The 25150-nt window shown below is 42.1% G+C and overlaps 1 protein-coding gene across 1 annotated transcript; it reads left to right on the top strand.

Annotated features, from left to right (window-relative positions):
• Positions 1-3060: 3060 nt before the first annotated feature.
• LOC104454335 (eukaryotic translation initiation factor 3 subunit G) lies at positions 3061-4840 on the top strand. The gene is made up of 2 exons (XM_010069148.3): positions 3061-3529; positions 4063-4840. The coding sequence occupies exons 1-2, from the start codon at positions 3172-3174 to the stop codon at positions 4581-4583; spliced, it is 879 nt and encodes a 292-aa protein (XP_010067450.2). The 5' UTR covers positions 3061-3171; the 3' UTR covers positions 4584-4840.
• Positions 4841-25150: the final 20310 nt, after the last annotated feature.

Below are 25150 nucleotides of genomic sequence, written 5' to 3'. Positions count from 1 at the left end.
TAAGGTTAGAATATTCTCGTAGTGCCAACGTATAGTACCCGAAGTTATGCCATGGTTTTCCTTTTTCCTTTTCTTCTTGGGTAAGGACTGCCACTCCCAAGTCTATAGAAATCGACTATAAGGTTCTACATCGAAAGATGTATATGTGGAGGATATGGAACTGGAACCCTCCCAGCCCACCAACTCGAATTCTTTTATGATTAGGATCTCAAGTTGGAGCCGTTGATGCCGATCGTGCAAGTTTTGTGGCTGTAAAGGGAAGGGTCGCAATGCAATGGCCCAGATCAGCAAAACGGAAAAGGATGTGTTATCTGCGGAGAGAAGCTTTGGGAGGTCCTCTCTCTCTCTCTCTCTCGTTGGCATATCTTGAGGTGCACAATTCACTAATACTTTGCGGCAAATACGAGGCATGAGATCTGGGAGGAGGGGACGGGGACGGGGAAGGGGGACCGACAAGTTGAAACCTGGATTAGGGGGTGATTATATTATAGGCATAACTTAGGTAGCCGCGGTCGTGGTACAAGTCTCGTGCCGAAAGACTGGTTTTCTAAACTATATTCGGAAGCTTATCGTCCTACCCCCAAGATCCGATTCTTCATGTTAGGAACGTGCGCAGGAACGAACTACCCACCGGAGAAAAATCCGTTCAAAAGGAAAACTCTTACCTGACCAGCTTTGCCCCCTTCTGTTGCTGAGCTCTGGAGAGACCGCGGGAGCGCCTGTTTGACTCTATGCGGCTGGACAAAGGAAATTCGGTCAATCTCCGACGAGTATCGCCGGAATTGAAAATTGGTTCCCACATAGACTTACCCCCCGGTGCACTCTGGCTGGTGTAAACGGCGCGAAATTGCTTCATGCTCCAGTCGCAGAGATCGAATTTGAGCACGATTTGGTCGACGCTGACTGCTCCTGGGTGAAATGATATCTGGGGCGAGCTCCGTCACAGGGATGTGCCGCGACAGTTCCGGCCGGCTAGTTGTCAGGGTTCGCCGAGGAGGAGCGAGCCCGTCCGTCCGTTCTTGCAGCTGAAACACTAGCAGGCTAGCAGTCGAGACTCGAGAGAGCAACTTCGGTGTTGACTCTGACGCGCGAGGACTGGGGGCTTTCCTTTGATCTGGGCTTGGAGATGAACTTCAGATGGCTTATCTGTGGTTGATACGTTGAATGGCTTATCAGAAAGCCCATGGACCATCCGGAATATTGTTAAACCCATTTTGAAGGTGCCTCGACGGTTTATAGACCAAGTGAAGCTACTCAAGTGGCGAATTGGATCGTAAATGTCCATTAAAAAGATCCCTTTCCCCTAATTGGCTTACTAAAAGACCCCTACCTATTTGGGAATCACTCTATTCAAATACTCATTAGCTTTTGTTCTCATTTTGTGACTAGTTAAATGGATATCGACTCGTTACAACAAAAAACACTTGATCACAAGAGCTTAATTTTCTACATATAGTAATCACCCACTTCCCAAATTACATGCGTTCTGGTGGACATAAAACAATTTGAAAATATTGTCATAGGTTAAATGCTGGAAAATTATATAAAAATCATAAACATTATAATTGCGCCTATTTAATTATAAACCTTTTAATAATTTACCAATTTAATCCTAAAATTTTTGGCAATTTTCCAATATAGTCATTCTAACCGAATATTCAAATAATATGTTTAAGTAAATTAGCAAATTTTCAAAAGGTTTATGAATAAATTGGCAAATCGTCAAAAAGTTTATGATCAAATCGGCACAATCTAAAGGTTTATGATTGGAATGATTGTCGTACAATAAGTTTGAGACTTTTTTAACAATTATCTCGTGCCAGCACACAAGTGAATGAAATTTGATAAAGTGAGAGTTTAATAAATTCGTGTCTAGTTTGCTAGCGCTAAAACTCCATTGAGTTTGAGATGTGATTGGTCAGTTTCATCAGGTTTGAGTATGCTGATTCACTACCTTTCTTGCTCATATTAGATATAAAGCATGTGAGTTTACCAGAAAAAAATAATTCATTATCGATGGTTGCTTTTTTCGCTACTTAAGACAAGGGTCAATAGAGATGCCACCGACACAATAGTCAGTTTTGCGATGCAATGATTAGTCAACAAGTACTAATTGAGTGAAAAACCAAATGTCTATTCTTTACCAACTTTATATTTTGATGTATGTCCTTATGTACCATCTTTCGGTTCCAATCTGGTTTTCATTCAAATCAGAAAGAGAACAGTCAAAGGTCCTATGTATGTCTTAATAGCGATTTCGTGATTGCATTGACCAATGTGTTTATGACTCAATCATCAATTAACCCTTGATCTGCCGAGCAAGGACGAGCTACCTCTTCAGCTTGATTGGGACACACATATTACCCACATGGCTTGTCTATATGACGATTGTTTTTAAAGGGTATAACAAAATGGGGTCATATACAAATAGTTATCGGGAGTAGAGGTAGATTTTCAATTTACAAGTTAGATATTGTTCGTACAAATCACATTTCTTGCGTGTATATTGTTTCAAGTCAGGATCACTTACACAAGTCAAAATGTCGAATTTGATCATTTCATAGGATTTGCATAGTGTTCTACTGATTTTTGTGTAGCCAAGTTTCTGAACTTGTACCTTCGATTTGTTAGGACAAGGTGGAGCTTCATATTGTATAAATACACTCCTCCCGTTCTCCAATAATTTTCTTTTCTAAGGATGAGATTTGGATTATGTGTGCATTAGATAATTTTTGAAGTGGACATATACAGTGATCGTGAGAGGAAAGAACGCGTCACTTAAAAGTATTTAATTACAAAAAAGTAAATCGTAATGCAAATCTTTCATTTATTTCTTAATTTTATTTGTGTCGTGTCGTGTCATTCCATATCATAGAACAAAAGTTTTTATTGGGCCCGATAAGCCGGTCCGAGTCCATAAAGAGGGCCCGCATGCCCTGCCCGCCCGTCACAAAGCATTCCTCCACGACAAAGCCCAGACCCACCAGCCTCTACAGGCCCAAACACGTCATCTAGGCCCGCCCAAACGATGACTATATATCTCTTTTCCTGCTTGCCAGGTCCACTCCTAATTCTTTTCCTCTCCGATTTTCCTTCGTCCTCGCCACACGAAAACCCTAGAACCTCACCGTCGCCCCCGACCTCACACCCGACTCTCTCCATCGCAAGAGGATGGCGTTCGACAGGAACGGATCGGCGGCGCCGGCGAAGCCCAGCAAGCTCCGGTGGGGGGAGCTCGACGAGGACGACGGTGAGGATCTGGACTTCCTGCTGCCGCCTCGCCAGGTGATCGGCCCCGACGAGAACGGGATCAAGAAGGTGATCGAGTACAAGTTCAACGACGACGGCAACAAGGTCAAGATCACCACCACCACCCGGGTCAGGAAGCTCGCCAAGGCGCGGCTCAGCAAGAGCGCGGTGGAGCGCCGGAATTGGGCGAAGTTCGGAGACGCGGTGCACGAGGACGTCGGCGCCCGATTGACGATGGTGTCGACGGAGGAGATACTGCTCGAGAGGCCTAGGGCTCCTGGTATCGTCTTAGTCCTCTTTTTCTCTCTATCGCTGTGATTTTGGGTGCGTATATATAGATATGGATTTGTAGGTTGCAAGACTGTGGGATCGTTCTGTGGAGTTGATAAATTTAATTTGCATCTATAGTTGGTGCTCAGCATGTGGACACCCTAATTTTCTTCCATGGACATCTCTTTTGTAGTCATCCAATTGTTTTTGGAGGAGAAAGCGAATAGCTTGTCTTCCTGAATCTGTGCAATTATATCTTGATTAGTTGATCTTCTATCTTGGTTGAAATAGATCTCCCTGATCAGCTGATCTCCCAATCGGCTGCTGGAGAAAGCAATGTGGGAAATCTGAATAAATTGCATTTGCATTTCATTGTGAAGACGTATTTGTTCGATGCCTTTCCTGCTGATGAAATCTCTCAGTTTGATAAAGCTTTAAGTGGGAGTGAATTGGCAATCTCTAGTGCAATTGTTTTGGGAAGGAATCTTTATAGGTCCAACGTTGGTCAGTCTTTTATCTAATAGAAGGAGATCTTGATGACAGGTACTAAAGCTGAAGAATCAAAGGTAGCTGGGGATAACTTGGCTCAGCTTGGGAAAGGAGGTGCTGTTCTCATGGTTTGCAGGACTTGTGGAAAGAAGGGAGATCACTGGACATCGAGATGTCCGTACAAGGACCTTGCTCAACCAGTGGAGACCTTTGTTGATAAGCCAGCAGCAGCAGAGCCAACAAGCACAAAGGGAGCTTATGTGCCCCCGAGCATGAGAGCCGGGGCAGAGCGGACGGGGACAGAGATGAGGCGTAGGAATGAAGAGAATTCTGTCCGTGTAACTAATTTGTCAGAGGACACTCGGGAGCCTGATCTGCTTGAACTGTTCCGCACATTTGGCCCAGTTAGTCGTGTGTATGTTGCGATTGATCAGAAGACGGGTTTGAGCAGAGGTTTCGGCTTTGTCAACTTTGTAAACAAGGAGGATGCTGAGAGGGCGATCAGTAAGCTCAATGGATATGGCTATGATAACCTCATCCTTCGTGTTGAATGGGCAACACCCAGAGCCAACTAAAACGAAATATGTAAGGTGTTATCAATCCCAGCACAGCCCTAGTTGGCCCACCACCACTGCCGATGGTGGGTCTGGACCTTTTCTTCTTTGGGTGTATTGAAGAATTTATGGTATTTTAAAGTTAATGTTTCCATTCTCTTCTCTCTTGAGGAATTTGTTGCAAATATTGTTAGGGGAGTTAGAACTCAATTTTGTATTGCAATATGAAAGTAACCCTGCTGCTTAGGTAATATCAATTTTATTCTCATTCAAAGTTAGGACATTTCCCATTTTCTTGGGAACTTCTTGACCATTGCTTCCTGGACAAAAAGAAGTGAATGTCTTGTCTCATGAGGCTTATGGCTTTGGACATGATGTAATAGTCTTGTCCGAGCTCCGGCTTTGCAGTTGAGTGGGGTAGAGTTCATAGCATGGTATGCATGGCTTGTCTAATTTTGCTTCGTAAATTCAGTTTGCTTATTGTGGATTTAGATCCTCAGCTTAGCTGATGACCGTGTATAGTCGGAATAGATGGACCTCAGCTGGGTTGACAATGTAATGTATCAACACTTCCGTTTTAAGTGTGATTTCCCCACTCCGATCATTGTTACCTTTACGGCTCTGAATTTTGTTCAGCCATTATGTATGTTGCCATGTTTTAGCTCTTTTTCCTCGTCAAGATGGCCTGGATGTACTAATCTCAGTACTTCCGTCAAATCTGGAGCGATTTTTCTGAAAATCAGGTTAGTCTTGTGATCCTTCTATGCTCAGTTGGTTGGTCATGTGTATTAGCATCATCAGAATCCCGTGAAGGGGCTTTGATTTGTTGTTGTTGGATGCTTGCACTACCATAGAAGAAGAAACAGTTCACAGGATGATGAACTTGATCTACACTTTAGAGAGAGAGAGAGAGAGAGAGAGAGAGAGAGAGAGTGCCTGTAGAGAAGGTCAAACAACAGAAATATTTGATGCAGAATTTGTAATTTACTTGGAAATCCTTTTCATTTACACGGAAGTCTTTTTCATATTGCCAATTTGGAACTCGGCCCAAATTTACGTACTCCGGTTTCTGTCTTACAAGGAACCTTGTATCTGCATTGGTTCAATAAGCCAAGGTATATCTTGCTGAAAATGGACTGAGGGACTCCAGGACAGAGTAGTCTGCCCCAGATGGTGATACAAACTGGGTTCTTCGCTGGCGTTGCATGGTAGCTCCAGTACTGGGACTTCTAAAGAAACCTCGTCGCTTCTCCTACTTTAGGTCTCGCCTTAGGATCTGGATGCGCACAAGCATTACATTTGCTACTAATCAAAACAAGATCCCGTCATCATGAAGCGTCCCATTAGCTTCTAACCAGAACAAAGACCCCAGAACAAGTCCCCAGCGGCTCAGCACTGTGTCAAGGATGCCGTCGGACAGGTAAAGCCGCCGGACCCACTTAGCTAGTGGAAAATGGCATTCCACGTGCTGATAAGTCCTCTCGCAAGCGATCTTTAATATCACAACCACCAAGTTAAACATGTCAGACTCTTTCCTAGCCTTCCTATCTTCCACATATTCTAGTGCCAGATAACCATTTGTGGTTCGAGTCCTCTATCTGCAGTAGCCACTCCGAAATGACCAAGCTTTGTCCAATGGTGCATGAGCTCATATTATGTCAATGTGAAGTAGATGCTGCTGTAGGTTTGATAAAAGTAATAAGGGCCGATGCCAAGCCTAGAGCTATGTTGTACCGCACATTCCATGGAAGACTTTTTCGAACCCCGAAGAGATGATTTTCAAGTCTACTGTTACGCATATACTCATCCTATACAAGCAAAAATTCACGTTTCTCTTGACACCATCTGATAAATTGTACCAGGTTTCGATGTATCATGCGGCTGATAATCTTCACTTCATTAATGAGCACCTTCTTGGAATGTCTGGATTTTGCGAAGATTCTCTTGACAGCTACTTGAAGATCTATACGGCACAGCTTTCCTTTGTAACTTGTCCAGATGCTCCTTGGTCAAGACTCTGATCATTAGCAAAGCCATCAGTAGCGGCAAACGACTCCTGATAAGAGAACTTCATTGCAAAGGCTCCTTATCTCTCTATGAACGTCAATGGCAGTGCCCTGCTTTTGCTCGAGAATTATACATTTTCCTCTTCTCCACGAGCAAATGCAGTTGCAACCATTGATGGCAAGAGATATGCTGCAAGATCTGTCACAGAGTATGGGCAACCTGCAAATTTTGCAGTTTGACTGAGAGAGGGTTGGATTAGCCGATTGCCGATGTACAACGTTCAAGTCTGATCCCACGAATTGATGCTGTATGGTTGCTGATGGACGTCATAAGAAGCTGAAATCCCAATTACGATGGATTCAGGGATGTACTTTACGAGATCAATGAGGCACGAAAGCGAAAAGTTGTTTTTATAGTCGACCAAAGCTGTGTTGTCATCGAACGACCAAAACGTGCTGAGGCTCCCGGTAGTGGAATTGTAGGTCACCAAGATATTAACTGCTTTCTATTATGTAACTCAAGATGCCAACTACCACATGCCGGCGAGGAAAGTGAGTTGTTGCTGTCAATGTTCGGGTACAAAGGCTCGACTTCTGTATCTTCAAGCACGTCAAACTCGACAAATGCCATTCGGTTCTTTGTGCCATCATCCACCATGGTCTCGTGGAACAATCCTTAGTAGGCATGACCGGAGTTGCGTGGGCTTGTGAAGCCCACTGGAGTGAGGAAAAATGCCAAGCCATCCTGAATTTTCGTGGGACTAAATCTTTCGACAGTGAAAGAGAATCACGTCGAGAAATCTACTTCCCTTCCTATAAAAGAATCGCAAATATACCCTGGTTTGGAATATTGGAGGCGATCTACACTACTAGTTATGTGACTGTCAGTTACAGTGAGATTGACGATGCTCTCTATTGGATCCTGGCATGCCCTCCAAAGAGTTTGTCCTTGACATCGCTATCGAAGCCAGGTATATTGAAGTGAAGAGGTCTAACGATAAGGCAGTAGCAAATAATGGGAAAAAGAAACCAATGGAGACCATTGCCCAAAGATCCCGTAGTGTCCATCGTTTTACTTGGCTTGTAAGTGGTGTCTGGACAAAGTTTGCAGCTTGAACTGAACTGTTCCACTGGCAAATTACAACTTGCCTAGGATTTTGAAAAGACCATTACCATTGTCATAGCAAGCAAGTGCATATAAATGATAAAGAGCATCATTTGAGATTCAGCTCCTATATGTTCTCGGTCTAGCTGTGGTATCTCATTGAGACGGTTCTTTGAGGTACCCTGCCCTTCACGGCCTATTCCGAACTGGAAAAATGAAAGGAACTCTTTAGCCAGTTTCATTTGTCAAAGATTGTGAGGGGATGAATGACCTTTCTTTATACTAGTCCAAGCATGGACGAACAACATGATCTGTAACTTAAGAAAATGTATGGCAGTAATCAAGGAACCTTTGCCGTGACTGGGGATCGGTCTGAATGTGACCGAGATTGATCGACGGTGATAGGGCACCGACCGTCAGCAGCAAGCTATCAATAAGACGTAAATGGGAATCGACGATGGCGGTGCTTATTTAACTCTACGATTTCAACCCATTGTCACGACCTCTTTTTTTCCGTCTAGGGGAAAAGGAATAAGGTTTAGGGGTATTTGTCTAAAGGGGCGGACCAATGGTCCTGGATTAGGCGCGGGCTCTCCCAAGACCATACCTCGCGTGATGTTGGATTTCATATTTCAATTCTTAACAACCTAAATATTTCTAGGAGTCGCCACTAGCCTATTGGGGTCGGCTATAAACCAATCGAGACACGGGAGTGTTGTCTCGATTTCTACGCAACCAGAGATTTCTAGGAACGGGGACTTGTTTACGCCAATATTTCTATTAGCGCCCTTGCGGTACCACTAACTTGAAAAAGTTGTTTATCTAAATGGCCACACAATCTTGATTACCAATTATAATCTTTATGAAATCACTAAGTGTCAATGCAAATGTTTTTGTAGGTTTTTTTTTAATCTCTAGACTAATCCTAACATAATTTAGAAAAAATAAATTTACACTCAAATTATTGAAAAGCGGTGCGGTAAATAACATCCAAGAAATTGAAATAACTTGAAAGTAATGCGGAAAAGAAAGACCCGATACAAGTCGGGCAAATAATATTATATGGCCTTGTTATCACGCCCCGGGACAGGACCCCCCCGTGAGCAAAATGAGAATTTAAATATGCATGAAATTACTCTAATTAATTTTAATCTACGCAAAATAGATTATTTACAAAAATGGTTATAAAATACCAAAATATGATTAAATTAAGAAAATGTCCTTTTAAAATTAGGAAAATTTCCTAGATGTCATTTTTGCCTTAATTTGATGCCATTTGTCACTTTTATATTTTTTGAAATTTTTGGATTTTTGGATTTATTTATTTATTTTTTATTTTTTAAAAATAAAAATAATAATTTCCTAAACCGATATATGCTAACATTGAACAACACAGCACATGAATATCACAATAATCGAGCTCAAATCGATCGTTTTAAGATTAAAACTTGGTTTGCGCATTTCGTCGAACACTTGGCTTGCATCAAATCACCCCAAACCAGCTTCCTTGGGCCATGTTTTCGGCCTTCAATCTCAACCCATAAGCAATCTCATGTGGAACTAAAACATTAAGGTTATACTACCACATGCAAAGGGTAAGATTAGACAAAAATCATAGCCTAAAATACACGAAAACCAAGTTGAAATCGTCATCAAATATGCGGGTTTAAGCTGATTTTGCAAATCTGGGTTTGAACCCAAGTAAAGCAAACAGGTTGCATGCCCATATTCAAGCCCTGACACTCATCACATACGAGATCTAAGGGAAACATTACTTGATCCGAGTGAAAGTAGGTAACATGAGCTTTCAAATGCAACAAACATCATAGAGAATGACCAACCGAACACATCAAAATAACCTCTCCAAGAAGCGCACATGCAAAGTCCACACTAACCAGCCATGAATCAATGTGGATAAGTTTGTTTTTTGGCTAAAGTTTTAGACGATCTCGTAGTTCACACAGGAATTTAAAGACCAAACCAAGCTGACCTATGCATCATTTGTACTCCTACATGACATTTATCAAGTTCATGAAGATAGAAAACACATGCAAAGGGGAGTAGTGTCACGCCCCGAACCTCGAGCGTGCCAACATCCAACCATGGTCATGCAAATGCGACATTCCCAGGTAGTGTTGCCGACCCCATTCATTTTATTATTGCACAAGCGGAACGTATTATAAAACCCCTGACCATGAAATACGGGATAGAAAAGCGGGAAGCAAAACCACAACATAACACTTTCATGATCTAACAGAATTACAAACAGAGGTCTACGGTCAAAAGTCTACAAAAGACCGGCTCTCAAAAAGGAACTGTCCTATGACCTACAAGTCGGACACGTTCTCCAATCCTTATGACTTCACCTCTGCAACTCCTCAAGGCCAACCAAAGTTATCTGCCCGCTCCGTCCACCATGGACCTGAAATTGTAATCTCCAAACCGGGATGAGACAATATCTCAGCAAGTTCAACCCCCTAAACCCTTATTAGAAAGAAAATATGCCCCGGGTGGCCTAGCCACATTACACAGAAGACTTACCTCGCATTAGTCTTCATCTGCAGGTTAGCACAATTTATATAATTCAACCACGTGCAATTATGATAACCAAACGACTGAGGCACAATCACATTATCAGATCAATTCAACCACTTGGATCGTCTCAGCGATCAATCGACTCGGCCGATTACATGTCATTCTAGCAAATCAATCATTGCCTCCAATTACGACCCGATAGGAAGGTTTAACAACCAGTGGCAATCACGGCTCCACTCGGCACGACCTTTAATTAGGTGGTAGATCTCGGCCCGATGGGCACGACCTCTAATAGGGGGTAATTCACGGCCCCACTTGGGCACAACCTTTATCATGTGGCTAATCACGGCCTCACTAGGCACAACCTTTAATAGGTGGTTAATCACGGCCTCACTGGGCACGACCTCTAATAGGTGGTTAATCATGGCCCTGCTGGGCACGACCTCTAATAGATGGTTAATCACGGCCAATTTCTCATCAATTTTCACACTTGGAATTTTATAAAGAATCCCCATTTATCGCAATCACACTCAATTTGCCACAACCAATCATCAAACTCAAATTCTAAATGCACAGTGGCGATCAGCACGAAATTCTAAGAAAATAAGGTCCCGACGAAATTTTCTAAATTTAATAAATAATTAAATTTATTCCGAAAATTAATTAAATAATAATATCCATATTTTTCGTAATCCACATTCAATTTATAATATCCAACTATCAATTTCAAAATCCGAATACACAGCAGCGATCGGCACGAAATTCTGAGCAATCGGGGTCAAAAATAATTTTTCAGTTTTTTTAAATAATATTATTTTAATAATTTCGTAATATAATATATTATTAAAAATTCCAGAATTTCGAAACATTTAAGTAAATAAAAAATAAAACCCTATTATGTCCCATCAAGGTTTATTATTAAATAAACTCTCTTAGCTTTTAATTAAACATGCTTTAGATTAAACAAACATCTTAATCTAAATCACAATTAAATAAGCTAAACTAACCACCTAAGCTTGCTTAACTTAGACTAAGCACACTTAGGGCATCATTAACCGTCTAATCAAGATTTAGTGAGCTAAACTCACCGGATTAGCGAGCCGAGTGGACCAAAACGATGAGGACGACGCGATGATCGACTTTTCTCAAGGCAGGCCAAGCATCCGGGCTCGGAAGGCAGCCAAAACGGGCCAAAACCGGGCTGCCATACCCATTTTTTGCAGTTGCTGTTCACGGGCGGAGGAGGGCCAAACGGCGGTTGGTTCGGGTCGGAATGGGCAGAGGAACGGCGGAGGAAGGAGGCGGTAGCTCGGACGGTGGCACATGGTGGTCAGGCGGGCCTCCGGCGGCCTTGACGACGACGAACGGGCGGCTGGACGGTGGAGGGACGACGGCTGGGTGGTGGACGAAGCAAGGACGGGAGGGGCGGAGCAGCTCACATGCGGCGACGGCGACTGGCGGAGGCGTGCGACGGCTCCGGGCGACGTGCGGCTCCTCCTCTGCAATTTCTGGGTTTGAAAAGCACCAGCAAGAGGAAGAAGAAGCCGTTCGAACAACAACAGGAGGGGAGAGAGGAAGGTGGAGGGCGCGCGGCCAGGGCGGAGCAACGACGGCGTGTGGCGGTGGTGAACGGCGGAGGCGTGCGGCTTCTCCGGCTTCGCTGGTTGCTGGGTTTCGAAGAAGCAAGGAGAGATGGAGAGGGAGGGTCGACGGGAGAGAGGAAGAAGAGAGGGAGGAGAGAGAAGGAGGGGGCCATTTCTTTTTTTTTTTTTTCTTTTTCTCTTTCTTTAATCCAACAAAAGGGTCATGCTCCACTAACTTCAAATCCCCCATAACAATCTTCAATGGGTCCAATTCCATCCTCCGCCGTGGCATGAATTCTTGTACAACAATTTCTTCCATTCCACTTGATTCTCTTCCAATTGAATCAAATTGAAGTCCATAAAATTAATCCAATGTCACCACACTTCAATTCACATCTTCACTTGTCCATAGAACCAACTTAAGCCCCAAAAGCACAACCAAAAGCGGGCCTACTAATTTCTCGAGCCAAATTAGCCATTTTCTGATTATCTTGCTGAAAAACTCGACTTACATGAAAAATCTTCCGAAGATGAGTTAATATTCCTAAAATGATTTGTGACACACCCAGAATTCTAATTTCTGAATTCGATCTCAATTCCACAGTTAATTTCACTTTGGCATGATACTAGAGCGGCCCAACCTACCGGGTAGCCTTTAGAAATTTTCATGCATTTGACCTGTGGTTGATCATCTCAAGCCACAATGTACATCTTTGAAACATTGGCGAATTTCGATGGTCGGGGTAATCTTAAGGTTTCAAATACGGACACAGGGTATCCAATCGATAGAAAAGTCGGTCCAGTGCCGATCGACAAGAATTGTGCGATCTGGTGGAATCACCCACACCTGATCACATGCCTCTGTCGAGTTTACCTATCTCCGATTTCTAATCGATTTTTAATTGTGTCGCAATGACCCTTGCAGATTAGCTCGGTCGAAAGATCGCTTCCTGGTCAAATTCTCAAGTCTGATGCATTAGAATTTCTTAACGGCTTCACCTGATAGACTAGTTTTCACATGAGTGGCCGACTCAAGGAAAAGAACTATATGCGTGCCAACGAAATGCCCGTCTCAATTTATTGAAAATAGAATTGGAAAATCGGGATGTCACAAGTAGCAAGTCAAACATGTATGGCTCTTGAAGAGGCTTCAAACACTTGGAAAAATTTCAGCCTCAAAAATCAGATTTCTGGGCTGGTCTTCCTCTTTAATTTTCATGGTTAAAACATGCTCAAACTCGATCATAAATACATCTAGGATGCTTACCTTGCTTCCTAGTTTCTTTTGCAAATGACTCTTGGCCAAGGAAACCGAGAAATTGTCCTTTGGAAGCACGTGGAAGTTGGTCCCTTCAAACTGGAAAATGAGATTTGCAGAGAAAAATTGACAAGAAGGTTTTTGTTGACCTCTAAAATTAGACTTTAGGACCTCTTTTGTTGGACAATTTAACACCAAAACAAACTATATGTATTCTCGTTTGGGGTGAAGGTCAAGCTTTTCCTCATTTGTCTCTCAATTTTCTCAAAAACACTCGCCTTCCCTCACCCATGACTAACCGGGCTCAACACCCAAGAAATTTTTTTGGACTTTCTTGGCCCGCTAGGAGGGTACTGTTTCGGGGGGCTTTAGTAGACCTTACCGAACTCCATTTTGGACGTGAGACCTATGGATAGAAAGATATTTAAGTGAAGTTTCACTCTCTAGTTAAAGTTTTTGGCTAATTTTGGCTGCAAATTTGCAAAAATTTCCCTTTTCTCTCTGGAGGTTGATCTGGAATTTCTGGGTTTGCTTTTCTGGAGTTGCTTCTGAGGGCCTCTTTGGGGGACGACCGTGAGCTCTCTCCTCTCCCTCTCGTCTCCTCTCTCTCATCCCTCGAAAGACCTTGCTTCAGTGATATTATCCCCTCAATTTTAGGATTTTTGGTCTATATTTTGTCCACCTACCAAGCCTGTCAACAGAGCTACTTCACCCACTCTCTGACTTAGTCAATTTTTCCACTTCTGCAGCTGTTGAGTGTTCGAAATTGGTGCGATTTTCCCGTGCCTTCGGTAGCTTATCTCTGACCAATGTTTGTCCACTTGCAGTAACAATGATGGTCTTCCATTATGTGCAGATAACAGGCTGGTTGAGCAGCTGAGGAGGATATGGTGGGGCCACCAAGTTGCTTACTCAGCAACTCCGAATTAAGACTTACTCGTCGGTTGGGTTTTGATAACTAGTTTGAGTGCTTTAATCCATCAATTTGGCTGCGGTTTTTGATCAATTAGCAAGTACATGTATAGTAGTTTAAGATCTTGACCAGATTTTGCAATTGTGCCGACCCAATTTTGCAAGAAAGTCCCTCAAAGTTAGCCATTTTCTTATATGAAAATACCCAATTCAAGGCAAATTTGGTCATTTTGGCCCAATCTGATTGATCGACTCGGCCCAAGTTCAATTTCAACTTAATTGGTGACCAAGATGCTGATTTAAGGGTTCGGGCGAAATTTTGCGAAATTTGCGAATTGGTCCCTCAACTTTTGAAAATTGCATTTTGGCCCCAACTTGCCATTTTAATTCCAATCTGACCTCCTAGGCTTGGCTAGTCACATTTAGATTATTGGCTCCAACTTTCTTCTTCTTCTTTTTTTTTTAAAGGAAAAACACATTCCATTAAAAAAAAAACCTATACTAAACACCTAGATAATCTATATGCAAAAATTTGACATGAAATATTTTTGTGGAAAAACAAGTTCCCATTTTTTCGAAAATGATTTTTTTTGGCAAAAATTTAGGTGTCAACACCCATATCTTTCTATCTCGAAATCTTAAGGTGTATAGCCATCATCAATTGATCTCCAAATTAAGGGTACTCATGAAAAGAAAAGAAACACTCGTATCCCTCAATTCGGGCAACTGTGCAGTTAAAAAACGAAAGAGAAAATGCTAGAGCGTAAGTCAAGGCTGCTCATGATAACTGGGGCAGCAGATTTATTCCTTAATCTGGATTCTTGAATGTGATTTGCTTATTCAAAGATCATTACACTGAGTCAGGTTATTTAGTAAATCGATTTGACAAACACGAGCACTAAAAAGAGGAATATCTCAATCTTTCCGGAAGTCCAAAAAAGATGGTGTGCGAAAGTGCTTTCAAAGAACACGCAAGAAATAACAGAACTTTGACCTTATAGCTTAAACCTGCCTTTTGGGTTGTGCCTATTGAGGTCTTTCCAAGAACCTGTTATTACATTGACAATGATAGTTAAGTCCAGTTAAAGAATTGAGGGAAAATGTCAATGGCGGTACCGATGCGTCTTACTAGAGATGTCAACATCCAAGGTGGAAATCAAATGAGTTAATAGCGGTATTGGTGCGTCTTGCTAGAGATGTCAACATTATCTTGCTAGAGACGTCAACATCCAAGGTGGATATCAAGTAACGCTATTCGGCAACACAATTTTGCCCCAAATTAAGAAATTGGGTTCATTTTGCTCCATAACCAGACCCCTAAAGCAGTTGAAAAATGTGTAGATGTGGTTCAATCCTTCAACCTTTCCAGCTGAAGATGGGTACCATACAAAGGAGGGACATTCTATTTGCGGCCACTGTCTTAGGAAAGCACCAAAGAAAGATCAAAACGACTGAGTTTATTTGTTTTTTTTAGTAAGAATGTCCTTGTCCAACAACTTCAGCAAAAACTGCAAAGAAGCTGTCAACCTAGGCATGTTCAATGAGTCAAAATATGATCTGACCCAAAAAAAAAAAAAAGAGTTAAAATATGCTTTTATAAATATCTGTGTACGGTGGCAGATTTTTTTTTTTTTTTTTTTTTTTTTGAGCAACGGTGGCAGATTCAAGGCATTACACTTTGACCTTATAGCTTAAACGTGCCTTTTGGGCTGTGTCTATTGAGGTATTTCCAAGAACTTATTATTACATTGACAACAATAGTTAAGTCCATTTAAAGAATTGAGGAAAAATGTCAATGGCGGTACCAATGTGTCTTGCTAGAAATGCCAACATCCAAGGTAGAAATCAAATGAGTCAATAGCAGTACCGATGCGTCTTGCTAGAGATGTCAACATCCAAGGTGGATATCAAATGACGCTATTCGGCAATACAATTTTGCCCCAAATTGAGAAATTGGGTTCATTTTGCACCATAATCAGACCCTTAAAGCAGTTGAAAAAGGTGTACACGTGGTTCAATCCTTCAACCTTTCCAATTGAAGATGGGCACCATGCGGACGAGGGACATTTTATTTTCGGCCACTGTCTTAGGAAAGCATCAAAGAAAGATCAAAACGACCGAGTTTATTTGTTTTTAGTAAGAATGTCCTTGTCCAACAACTTCAGCAGAAAAGAAGCTGTCAACCTAGGCATGTTCAATGGGTCAAAATCTGCTTTTATAAATATCTGTGTATAGTGGTAGATTCATGGCGTTACACTTTGACCTTATAGCTTAAACGTGCCTTTTGGGCTGTGCCTATTGAGGTCTTTCCAAGAACCTGTTATTACATTGACAATGATAGTTAAGTCCATTTAAAGAATTGAGGAAAAATGTCAATGGCGGTATTGATGCATCTTGCTAGGGATGTCAACATCCAAGGTGGAAATCAAATAAGTCAATAGCGGTACTGGTGCGTCTTGCTAGAGTTGTCAACATTATCTTGCTAGAGACGTCAACATCCAAGGTGGATATCAAATGACGCTATTCGGCAACACATTTTTGCCAAAAATTGAGAAATTGGGTTCATTTTGCTCCATAACTAGACCCCTAAAGCAGTTGAAAAATGTGTAGACGCGGTTCAATCCTTCAACCTTTCCGGCTGAAGATGGGTACCATGCGGAGGAGGAACATTATATTTGCGGCCACTGTCTTAGGAAAGCACCAAAGAAAGATCAAAACGACTGAGTTTATTTGTTTTCTAGTAAGAATGCCCTTGTCCAACAACTTCAGCAGAAATTGCAAAGAAGCTGTGGACCTAGGCATGTTCAACGGGTCAAAATCTGCTTTTATAAATATCTGTGTACAGTGGCGGATTCAAGGCGTTACACTTTGACCTTATAGCTTAAACATGCCTTTTGGGTTGTGCCTATTGAGGTATTTCCAAGAACTTGTTATTACATTGACAACAATAGTTAAGTACATTTAAAGAATTGAGGAAAAATGTCAATGGCAGTACCAATGCGTCTTGCTAGAGATGTCAACATCCAAGGTGGATATCAAAGGACGCTATTCAGCAATACAATTTTGCCCTAAATTGAGAAATTGGGTTCATTTTGCTCCATAATAAAACCCTTAAAGCAGTTGAAAAAGGTGTACACGTGGTTCAATCCTTCAACCTTTCCAATTGAAGATGGGTACCATGCGGAGGGGGACATTCTATTTGCGGCCACTGTCTTAGGAAAGCGTCAAAGAAAGATTAAAATGACCGAGTTTATTTGTTTTTAGTAAGAATGTCCTTGTCCAACAACTTCAGCAAAAATTGCAAAGAAGCTATCGACCTAGCCATGTTCAACGGGTCAAAATCTGCTTTTATAAATATCTGTGTACAGTGGATGATTCATGGCGTTACACTTTGACCCTTATAGCTTAAACGTGCCCTTTTGGGTTGTGCCTATTGAGGTCTTTCCAAGAACCTGTTATTACATTGACAATGATAGTTAAGTCCATTTAAAGAATTGAGGGAAAATGTCAATGGCGGTACCGATGCGTCTTACTAGAGATGTCAACATCCAAGGTGGAAATCAAATGAGTTAATAGCGGTATTGGTGCGTCTTGCTAGAGATGTCAACATTATCTTGCTAGAGACGTCAACATCCAAGGTGGATATCAAGTAACGCTATTCGGCAACACAATTTTGCCCCAAATTAAGAAATTGGGTTCATTTTGCGTGACATCCTGATTTTCAAGTTTGATTTTGATGAAATGAAATTAGGTTTTCATTGACGCGCCTATAGTGTTTTTCTTTGAGTTGACCACTCATGAGATAACTAGTCTATCGGGTGAAGCTGTTAAGGAAGTTAAACGCAATAGACTTGAGAATTCGACCAGCAATCGACTGCCCGATCGTGTTAATCTGCAAGGACCCTTACAGCACAGTTAAAAATCGATTAGAGACCAGAGATAGGTCGATTCGACTAAGTCATGTGATGGAGTAATCACACTTAATTGCAAAATTCTCGTCGAACGGCATTAGACCGATTGTTCTGTCGTTTTGGTACTCTGTGTCCGTATTTGAAACATTGAAATTTTCACGACAATCGAGAGTCGCCAATGTGTCGAAGAAGGACGTTGTGGCTTGAAAATAATTGATCACGGGTCAATTGTACTAAAAATTTCTAAAAGCTACCTGGTAGGTTAGGTCACGCTGAAATCGCGTTAGATTGAAATTAACTGCGAAATTTAACTCGATTTCAGAAATTAAAAGTTCTGTCGTGTCACGATCCATTTTAGGAACGTCGACTTATCATCCGAAGAATTTTTGGAGATTCCGGGATTTTTACGGAAAATCGATTCGGACGATTTGAAAAACGAATGGAAATTCGGACGGGCTCAATTAAAGGAAATTATGACTTCCGGACCGAGCTACTTGATGATAGGACGGTGTGGAAATTTTGTGGGCTTTTTTTTTTCAGTAAAATTAGACGTCGGTTTGGAGAATTTGGTGAATAAATTGAAGCCAAAGTTGAGTAAATTCGGAGCTGAGGAGGAGGGCTGGATTTTAGCATCAAAATTTGGATTATTGTGGGATTATTAGGTTAGAAAGTATTACGGGGGACAAGCTTTTAATGGGTTTCTTGACTTTTGGCCCCCCCATCCATGGCTTCTCCAGCAAGATTGTCCAGCTACCCCTTCTTCGTGCGCCTCATCTTCACCAACGACTCCATCAATTTCTGCTTCACTTTCATTCTCCTTTATTTCCTTCGACAAACCTGCAGCTCCACCGCTTCTCTTCTCTGCAACTTTAGTCTTCTTTTTCATTTTTTTTCCTCTCCACCGAGAATCCCTCCCCCACTCCACCAACTACTTCTCATTCGGCCACGTTTTCTCTCAGTCAAACCTGCGAAGCCCGAACCTGCTGCTTCTTCTTTGCTGCCACGAATCCAACGCCTGCAGCTTCATCTTCTTGCAGGTATTGCCTTCGAAGACACCTGCCGCCCCACCATTTTGTGCCTTTTCTTTGCTCGGTCAAATTCCCTAGCAGGAGCCTCAAGTGTTGACCACATCTCTGCAGCTCGCCCGTCTCTACGAAGCTTCGTAGCCGCGCAAGTTCAGCCGCGGAATTCCAGCTCCTTCGGTCTTGAACCGTGGGCTGCCTTGGTCGATTTCAGCCGGTCCGAGCTCCTGTTGGCCTCGCAGTGAGCCCGAGTCTCAGCCACCGTTGCGCCGCCGTCGCTGTGAGCCGATTTTCATGCTAACCGGTGAGTTCGTGTTCTAATCCCTAATTAGTAGGCTAATGACACTTAGATGTAGATTAGTTAGCTAATTAGTGGGTTAGTTTAATTAAGCTTAGGATGGTTTAGTTAGATTAAGTATATAGTTAGATATTTAGTTAGTTTAATTAGAATAGTTAGGTGGATTTAGTTAGGAATTAGTTAGTTTATTTAATTAGTGTAATTAGATTTAATTAGATAGAATGGTTAAATTTAATTGTTAGTTAGATTAATTAGTCTGGTTAGTTTAGGTTAAGTTAATTAAGTGCTTTTATTTATTTATTTTGTAATTTATTTAATTGCCGGTAGTTTATTTAATTATTAAATATTTTTCGGAAATTAGACCGGAATAGTCGGTGACTGGAACTTCATCGATTGCAATGGTGTGTTCAGTTTATGCAATTGGATGTTAATTTGTGCAAATTGAGTGCTGATTGGAATTTTTAGTATTTAATTCCAAAAATTGTGAATTTCGGTATTTATTCAGAAAATCCCGGGTGTCAGATTTTAACACTAAAAATAGTTTTATATACTATATAAAAAAGTGTGATTTTAAATTGGAAGTTATGAATTTTTCTGGGTCCAATCTGATCGTGTACCCACACATGACTATTTTACCATGTATTTTTAATACGAAGAAAATAGGCCAAGATTACTATTTTAATTGAGGCATTTGAGTGCAATGCACAGTGTCCTGAGCCGAGATTGATTGGTCGTGTGTTGGTTAAGAGAACCCGTCTCGAGCAATTATGCCGGACATTACTAAATCCCTTTTTGGGTTACCAATGCATTAGGGTAGCGGGTCGCAATAGATTCTGGGCCTATGCTCCTTCGGGAAAGCCGTCAATGAGACGTAGTTGTGCTCAATGGGAAAGAGACGATGCCTGGCTACGCCAGTATACAGCCGAACATGGGAGTCGGTTGTGCCTTGAGGGGCTTAATTAACAATTGGAACGCATGATTGTTTGAGATTGATACGCTTGATTATGAGACAAAACTATGTAGCATGGCATGGGACGTGTCATAACGGTTTGGCCTTATAATCGGGACCCTTGTGATTAATTGAGTTGATGAGGCATTCCAATTATTTGAGTATGAATGTTGTGTATATCTATGATGTGAATTGTGCTGACATGCAGGAAGGAACTGAGGCGAGGTAAGTCCTCTGTGTTAATTGTGTGATTGTGTGGTTAGGATGCTTCTAGGTGTATTTCCCTCATAATTGGGGCTTAGAGTGTGAACTCACCGAGATTTATATCTCACCCCGTCGCGGGCTTAAATTTTCAGGACCGTAGGGTGGAAGACCTAGAGCCGAGCTAAGGCGACCTAAAGTGTAGGTCAGATAGGACAGCTTCTTTTTGAGGGTCAATCTTTTGAAATCTTTTTGGGTATAGGCTTTTGTACATGACTCAATATGTTTATAAAATCATGGTTGTTTGTGAATGTGTTGTCCTGCTTTTCTATCCCGAGATGGTTACTGTCAGGGGATTTATTATTCGCTTCCGCATGTGCAATAAAATGAAAGGGTCGGCGACTCGTCTTGGGAAGTTGCAAAATTTTATCGACCACAGAGGGATGGGCACGCGCTTGAGGATCAGGGCGTGACATCCCCATCTAGTGGTATTAGAACAGGTTAGTGTTGGAGTGATAAGGTGCGATGAGTTCTTAGGATAGTTAGTAGGAATGACCTCTATTTTATGTTGATGCATGTGATTGATAGTTGATTGGTAGCTTGTTTGTGGGATCACTCAGTTTCTAGTTATGTATGGAATTGGGAACATGTTTTGTAGAAAGTCTGCATTATGAGTGATCAGGAGCAGATGACTCCTAGAAGGCGTACCACTAGACCTGTTGCCTGGGGTAGAACGTTGACATGGGTTGGTGCCCGAGGAGGTCGTGGCCGAGGTAGAACGCTAGTTCAGGCCAACGTAAGTGAGAGAGTACCGCTACAGGTTGGTACTAGTGTAGCAGCACCGAGTGATCCTAGGTTCGATAGGATCGTTCAGGCGCTAGTGACTCTTAGGAACTTGTAGGCCAGCAAGCATAGGAACAAGCCGCTGCTGTCACTACCGCTGCCAGTGCATTAACCGATGTTGATGCTGCCCGTGCTGAGTCCTAATCTGGAGTGGTGATAGGGGAGCAAGTTATCGCACCTGAGTCGGGATCCAGTTCCAGTAGAAATGGCAGTTGATTGGGGAAAAGGCCAATGTTAGAAAAAGGGTATCCTATTCCACCCAACCAGAAGAGTAGGGCTGGAAAGCCAACGCCCAACTCGAATGATGTGTGGCATGTTTGTAGGAAAAGACATGGATCGGCCTCGTGTTTGGGGAGCACCAGTTCTATTTGTGAAAAAAAAAGATGGTTTGTTGCGCCTGTGCATCGACTATTGACAACTCAACCAAGTGACGATCAAGAACAAGTATCCATTGCCGATGATCGATGACTTGTTTGATTAGCTACAAGAAGCGTCGATATTTTCTAAAATAGACTTGAGGACAGGATATCATCAGTTGAGGGTCAGGAAAGAGGACATTCCAAAGTCAGCATTTCATATTCGATACGGCCATTATGAATTCACTATAATGCCGTTTGGATTGATGAACGCTCCAGCTGCTTTCATGGATTTGATGAACCGAGTTTTCAAGGAATATTTGAATTAGTTTGTAATCATGTTCATCGACGATATCCTGGTGTACTCTAGAAGTCCAGAGGAGCATGAAGGGCATTTGAGATTGGTACTGCAGACACTGAGGAATCATGGATTGTACACCAAGTTTAGCAAGTGCGAGTTTTGGTTGACTCGTGTTGCTTTTCTAGGTCACGTGATTTCAAGTGAAGGAATTTCCGCGGACCTGACCAAGATCGAAGCGGTTATCAACTGGCCAAGACCGACTACAGTGACAGAGATCTGAAGTTTTCTGGGTTTAGCAGGGTACTACAGATAGTTTGTGGAAGGATTTTTAGCCTTAGTGTCGCCGTTGACTTGATTTTTGAAGAAGGAAGAGAAGTTTGTCTGGACATATAAGTGCAAGTGTAATTTCCAAGAGCTTAAGGAAAAGCTGACTACCGCACCCGTGTTAACGATACCATTTGGTCCTGGAGAATACGCGATCTATAGTGATGCGTCGTTTAGAGGATTGGGTTGTGTGTTAATGCAACATGGTAGGGTTGTTGCATACGCGGTCCGTTAGTTGAGACCTCACGAGCTGAATTATCCGACACATGACTTTGAACTCGCAGCGATTATTTTCTCTCTAAAGATTTGGAGACATTACTTGTGTGGAGAAAGATTCTAGTTCTTCACTGACCATCAAAGGCTCAAGTATTTATTCTCTCAGAAGGAGTTGATATGAGATAGCGTCGTTGGATGGAACTCTTGAAGGAATATGATTGTGATATCTTATATCATCCTAGGAAATGCGAATAAAGTCGTAGATGCGCTGAGTCGGAAGTCTTCAATTGCACAGATGGTGCTCAGGGAATGGACTTTGATCGAGAATGCTAGAGATTTGGTTTTCAAGTTTAAGATAGGCCACCTCTTGAATCTTATGGCCACCCTTAGAATTGAGCCGGTAGTGCAGATCATGATCAAGATGCTTCAGCTGATAAATCCAGAGATTCAGAAGATTCTGCAAGAAGATGCCGATAAGAGAAAACCTGACTTTCAGATTTCTGATGATGGAACACTGAGGTGTCGAGGACGATTGTGTGTACCTGACGATGCAGAGCTTAGAGAAGAGATCTTATCAGAAGCTCATCGTAGCAGTTACAGCATTCATCTTGACAGTATGAAGATGTATTAGAATCTGCGTCAACATTATTTGTGGTCCGATATGAAGGCGGATATCGTTAAGCATGTTGCCAAGTGTCTGACGTGTTAGCAAGTGAAGGCACAACATTGTAAGCCAGGGGGATTTCTGCAACCTCTCGAGATTCCCGAATGGAAATGGGAACACATCACGATGGATTTTGTGACGGGCTTACCAAGGAGTCAGAGAGGTAATGATTCTATTTGGGTAGTGGTCGACACACTAACGAAGTCGGCTCACTTCATTGCAGTACGAAAGGAGCTTGATTTGGATAGGCATGTAGAGTTGTACGTGCGTCAGATAGTTTGTCTGCATGGAGTGCTAGTGATGATTGCATCAGACTGAGACCTGAGGTTTACAGCTGCCTTCTGGAAAAGTTTGCAGAGTACTTTGGGTACGAAGCTACAGTACAATACGGCATATCATCCTTAGATGGATGGTTAATTGGAGAGGACGATTCAAACCCTCGAAGACATGCTGCGAGCTTGCGTGTCGGATATCAAGAGAAGCTGGGAGGAACAACTTCACCTTGTTGAGTTCGCCTATAACAACAGCTACTAGCAGAGCATTCAGATGGCTCCTTTCAAAGCATCGTATGGCAGGGTGTGTAGAACGCTAGTGTGTTGGGATGAAGTCGGGGAACGGAAAATCATAGGCCCAGAGTTAGTCCAACAGTCAGTGGATGCAATTGCCGTCATCATAGACAAATTGAAGATCGCTTAGAGCCATCAGAAAAGCTACGTCGATAAGTGTTGAAGGTCATTGGAATTTCAAGTTGGTGATCACGTCTTTCTTAAGGTGTCACTAATGAGGGGTACCTCACGCTTTGACAAGAAAGGAAAGCTGAGTCTAAGGTATGTAGGTCCATTTGAGATTCTTAAAAGAATCGGGATCCTAGCGTATTGTCTTGCATTACCACCGAGATTGGCGCAAGTGCATCATGTCTTTCACGTGTTGATGTTGAGGAAGTATGAGCCTGACTCGACCCACGTGCTTAATTTTGAAGAATTGGATGTGGATGACAGAGTGTCGTACGATGAAAGTTCGGTTCAGATTGTGGATCGCAAGGAGCAGGTCCTACGCACCAAGGCCATTCCGTTGGTCAAAGTGGTCTCGCAACACCACGACACTAAAAGAGCAACTTGGGAAACTGAAGACTCGATGAAACGACTGTACCCCCACCTTTTTATTTAACACTTGTATGGTTTAAATTTCGAGAACGAAATTTTTATAAGAGGGGAAAAGTTGTGACATCCTGATTTTCAAGTCATATTTCGATGAGATGAAATGGGCTTTTCATCGACGCGCCTATAGTTCTTTTCTCTGAGTTGGCCACTTACAAGATAACTAGTCTATCGGGTGAAGCCGTTAAGGAATTTAAACGCAATAGACTTGAGAACTCGACCCGGAATCGACTGCCCGACAGTGTTAATTTGCAAGGACCCTTACGGCACAGTTAAAAATCGATTAGAGATCGGAGATATGTTGATTCAATTGAGTCATGTGATGGAGTGTGGGATTGCAAAATTCTCGTCAAACGGCACTAGATCGATTTTTCTGCCGTTTTGGTACCTCGTGTCCGTATTTGAAATCTCGAGATTTTCACGACAACCGAGAGTTGCCAATACGTCAATGATGTATGTTGTGGCTCGAAAATCATCAACCATGGGTCAATTGCATTAAAAATTTCTAAAAGCTACCCGGTAGGTTAGATCACGCCGAAATCGCGTCAGATTGAAATTAATCGCGAAATTTAACTCGATTTCAGAAATTGAAAGTTCTGTCATGTCACGATTCATTTTAGGAACATCGACTCATCCTTCGAAGAATTTTCGGAGATTCCGAGATTTTTACTAAAAATCGATTCGGACGATTCAGAAAACGAATGGAAATTTGGACGGGCTCAAATGAAGGAAATTCTGACTTTCGGACCGAGCTACTTGATGACAGATTAGTGTGGCAATTTTGTGGGCTTTTTCTTCAGTAAAATTGGCCATCGATTTGGAGAATTTGGTGAATAAATTAAAGCCAAAGTTGTAAATTTGGAGTTGAGGAGGAGGGCTAGATTTTAGCATCAAAATTTGGATTAAAAATTCCCAGTAAAATAATTGTGCGTTGTCACATATTTAAA

The sequence above is a fragment of the Eucalyptus grandis genome, chromosome 7, assembly GCF_016545825.1.
Source record: "Eucalyptus grandis isolate ANBG69807.140 chromosome 7, ASM1654582v1, whole genome shotgun sequence".
NCBI classification, from domain to species: domain Eukaryota; kingdom Viridiplantae; phylum Streptophyta; class Magnoliopsida; order Myrtales; family Myrtaceae; genus Eucalyptus; species Eucalyptus grandis.
Note: the sequence above shows the minus strand (reverse complement) of the source record. Positions and strands in the feature narration are given on the sequence as shown.

Excerpts from the sequence above, each read along its gene's own strand:
- LOC104454335 (XM_010069148.3), top strand. The coding sequence starts at position 3,172 with ATGGCGTTCGACAGGAACGGATCGGCGGCGCCGGCGAAGCCCAGCAAG. Across the intron at positions 3,530-4,062 it reads CGAGAGGCCTAGGGCTCCTG|GTACTAAAGCTGAAGAATCA; the intron begins GTATCGTCTTAG and ends TCTTGATGACAG.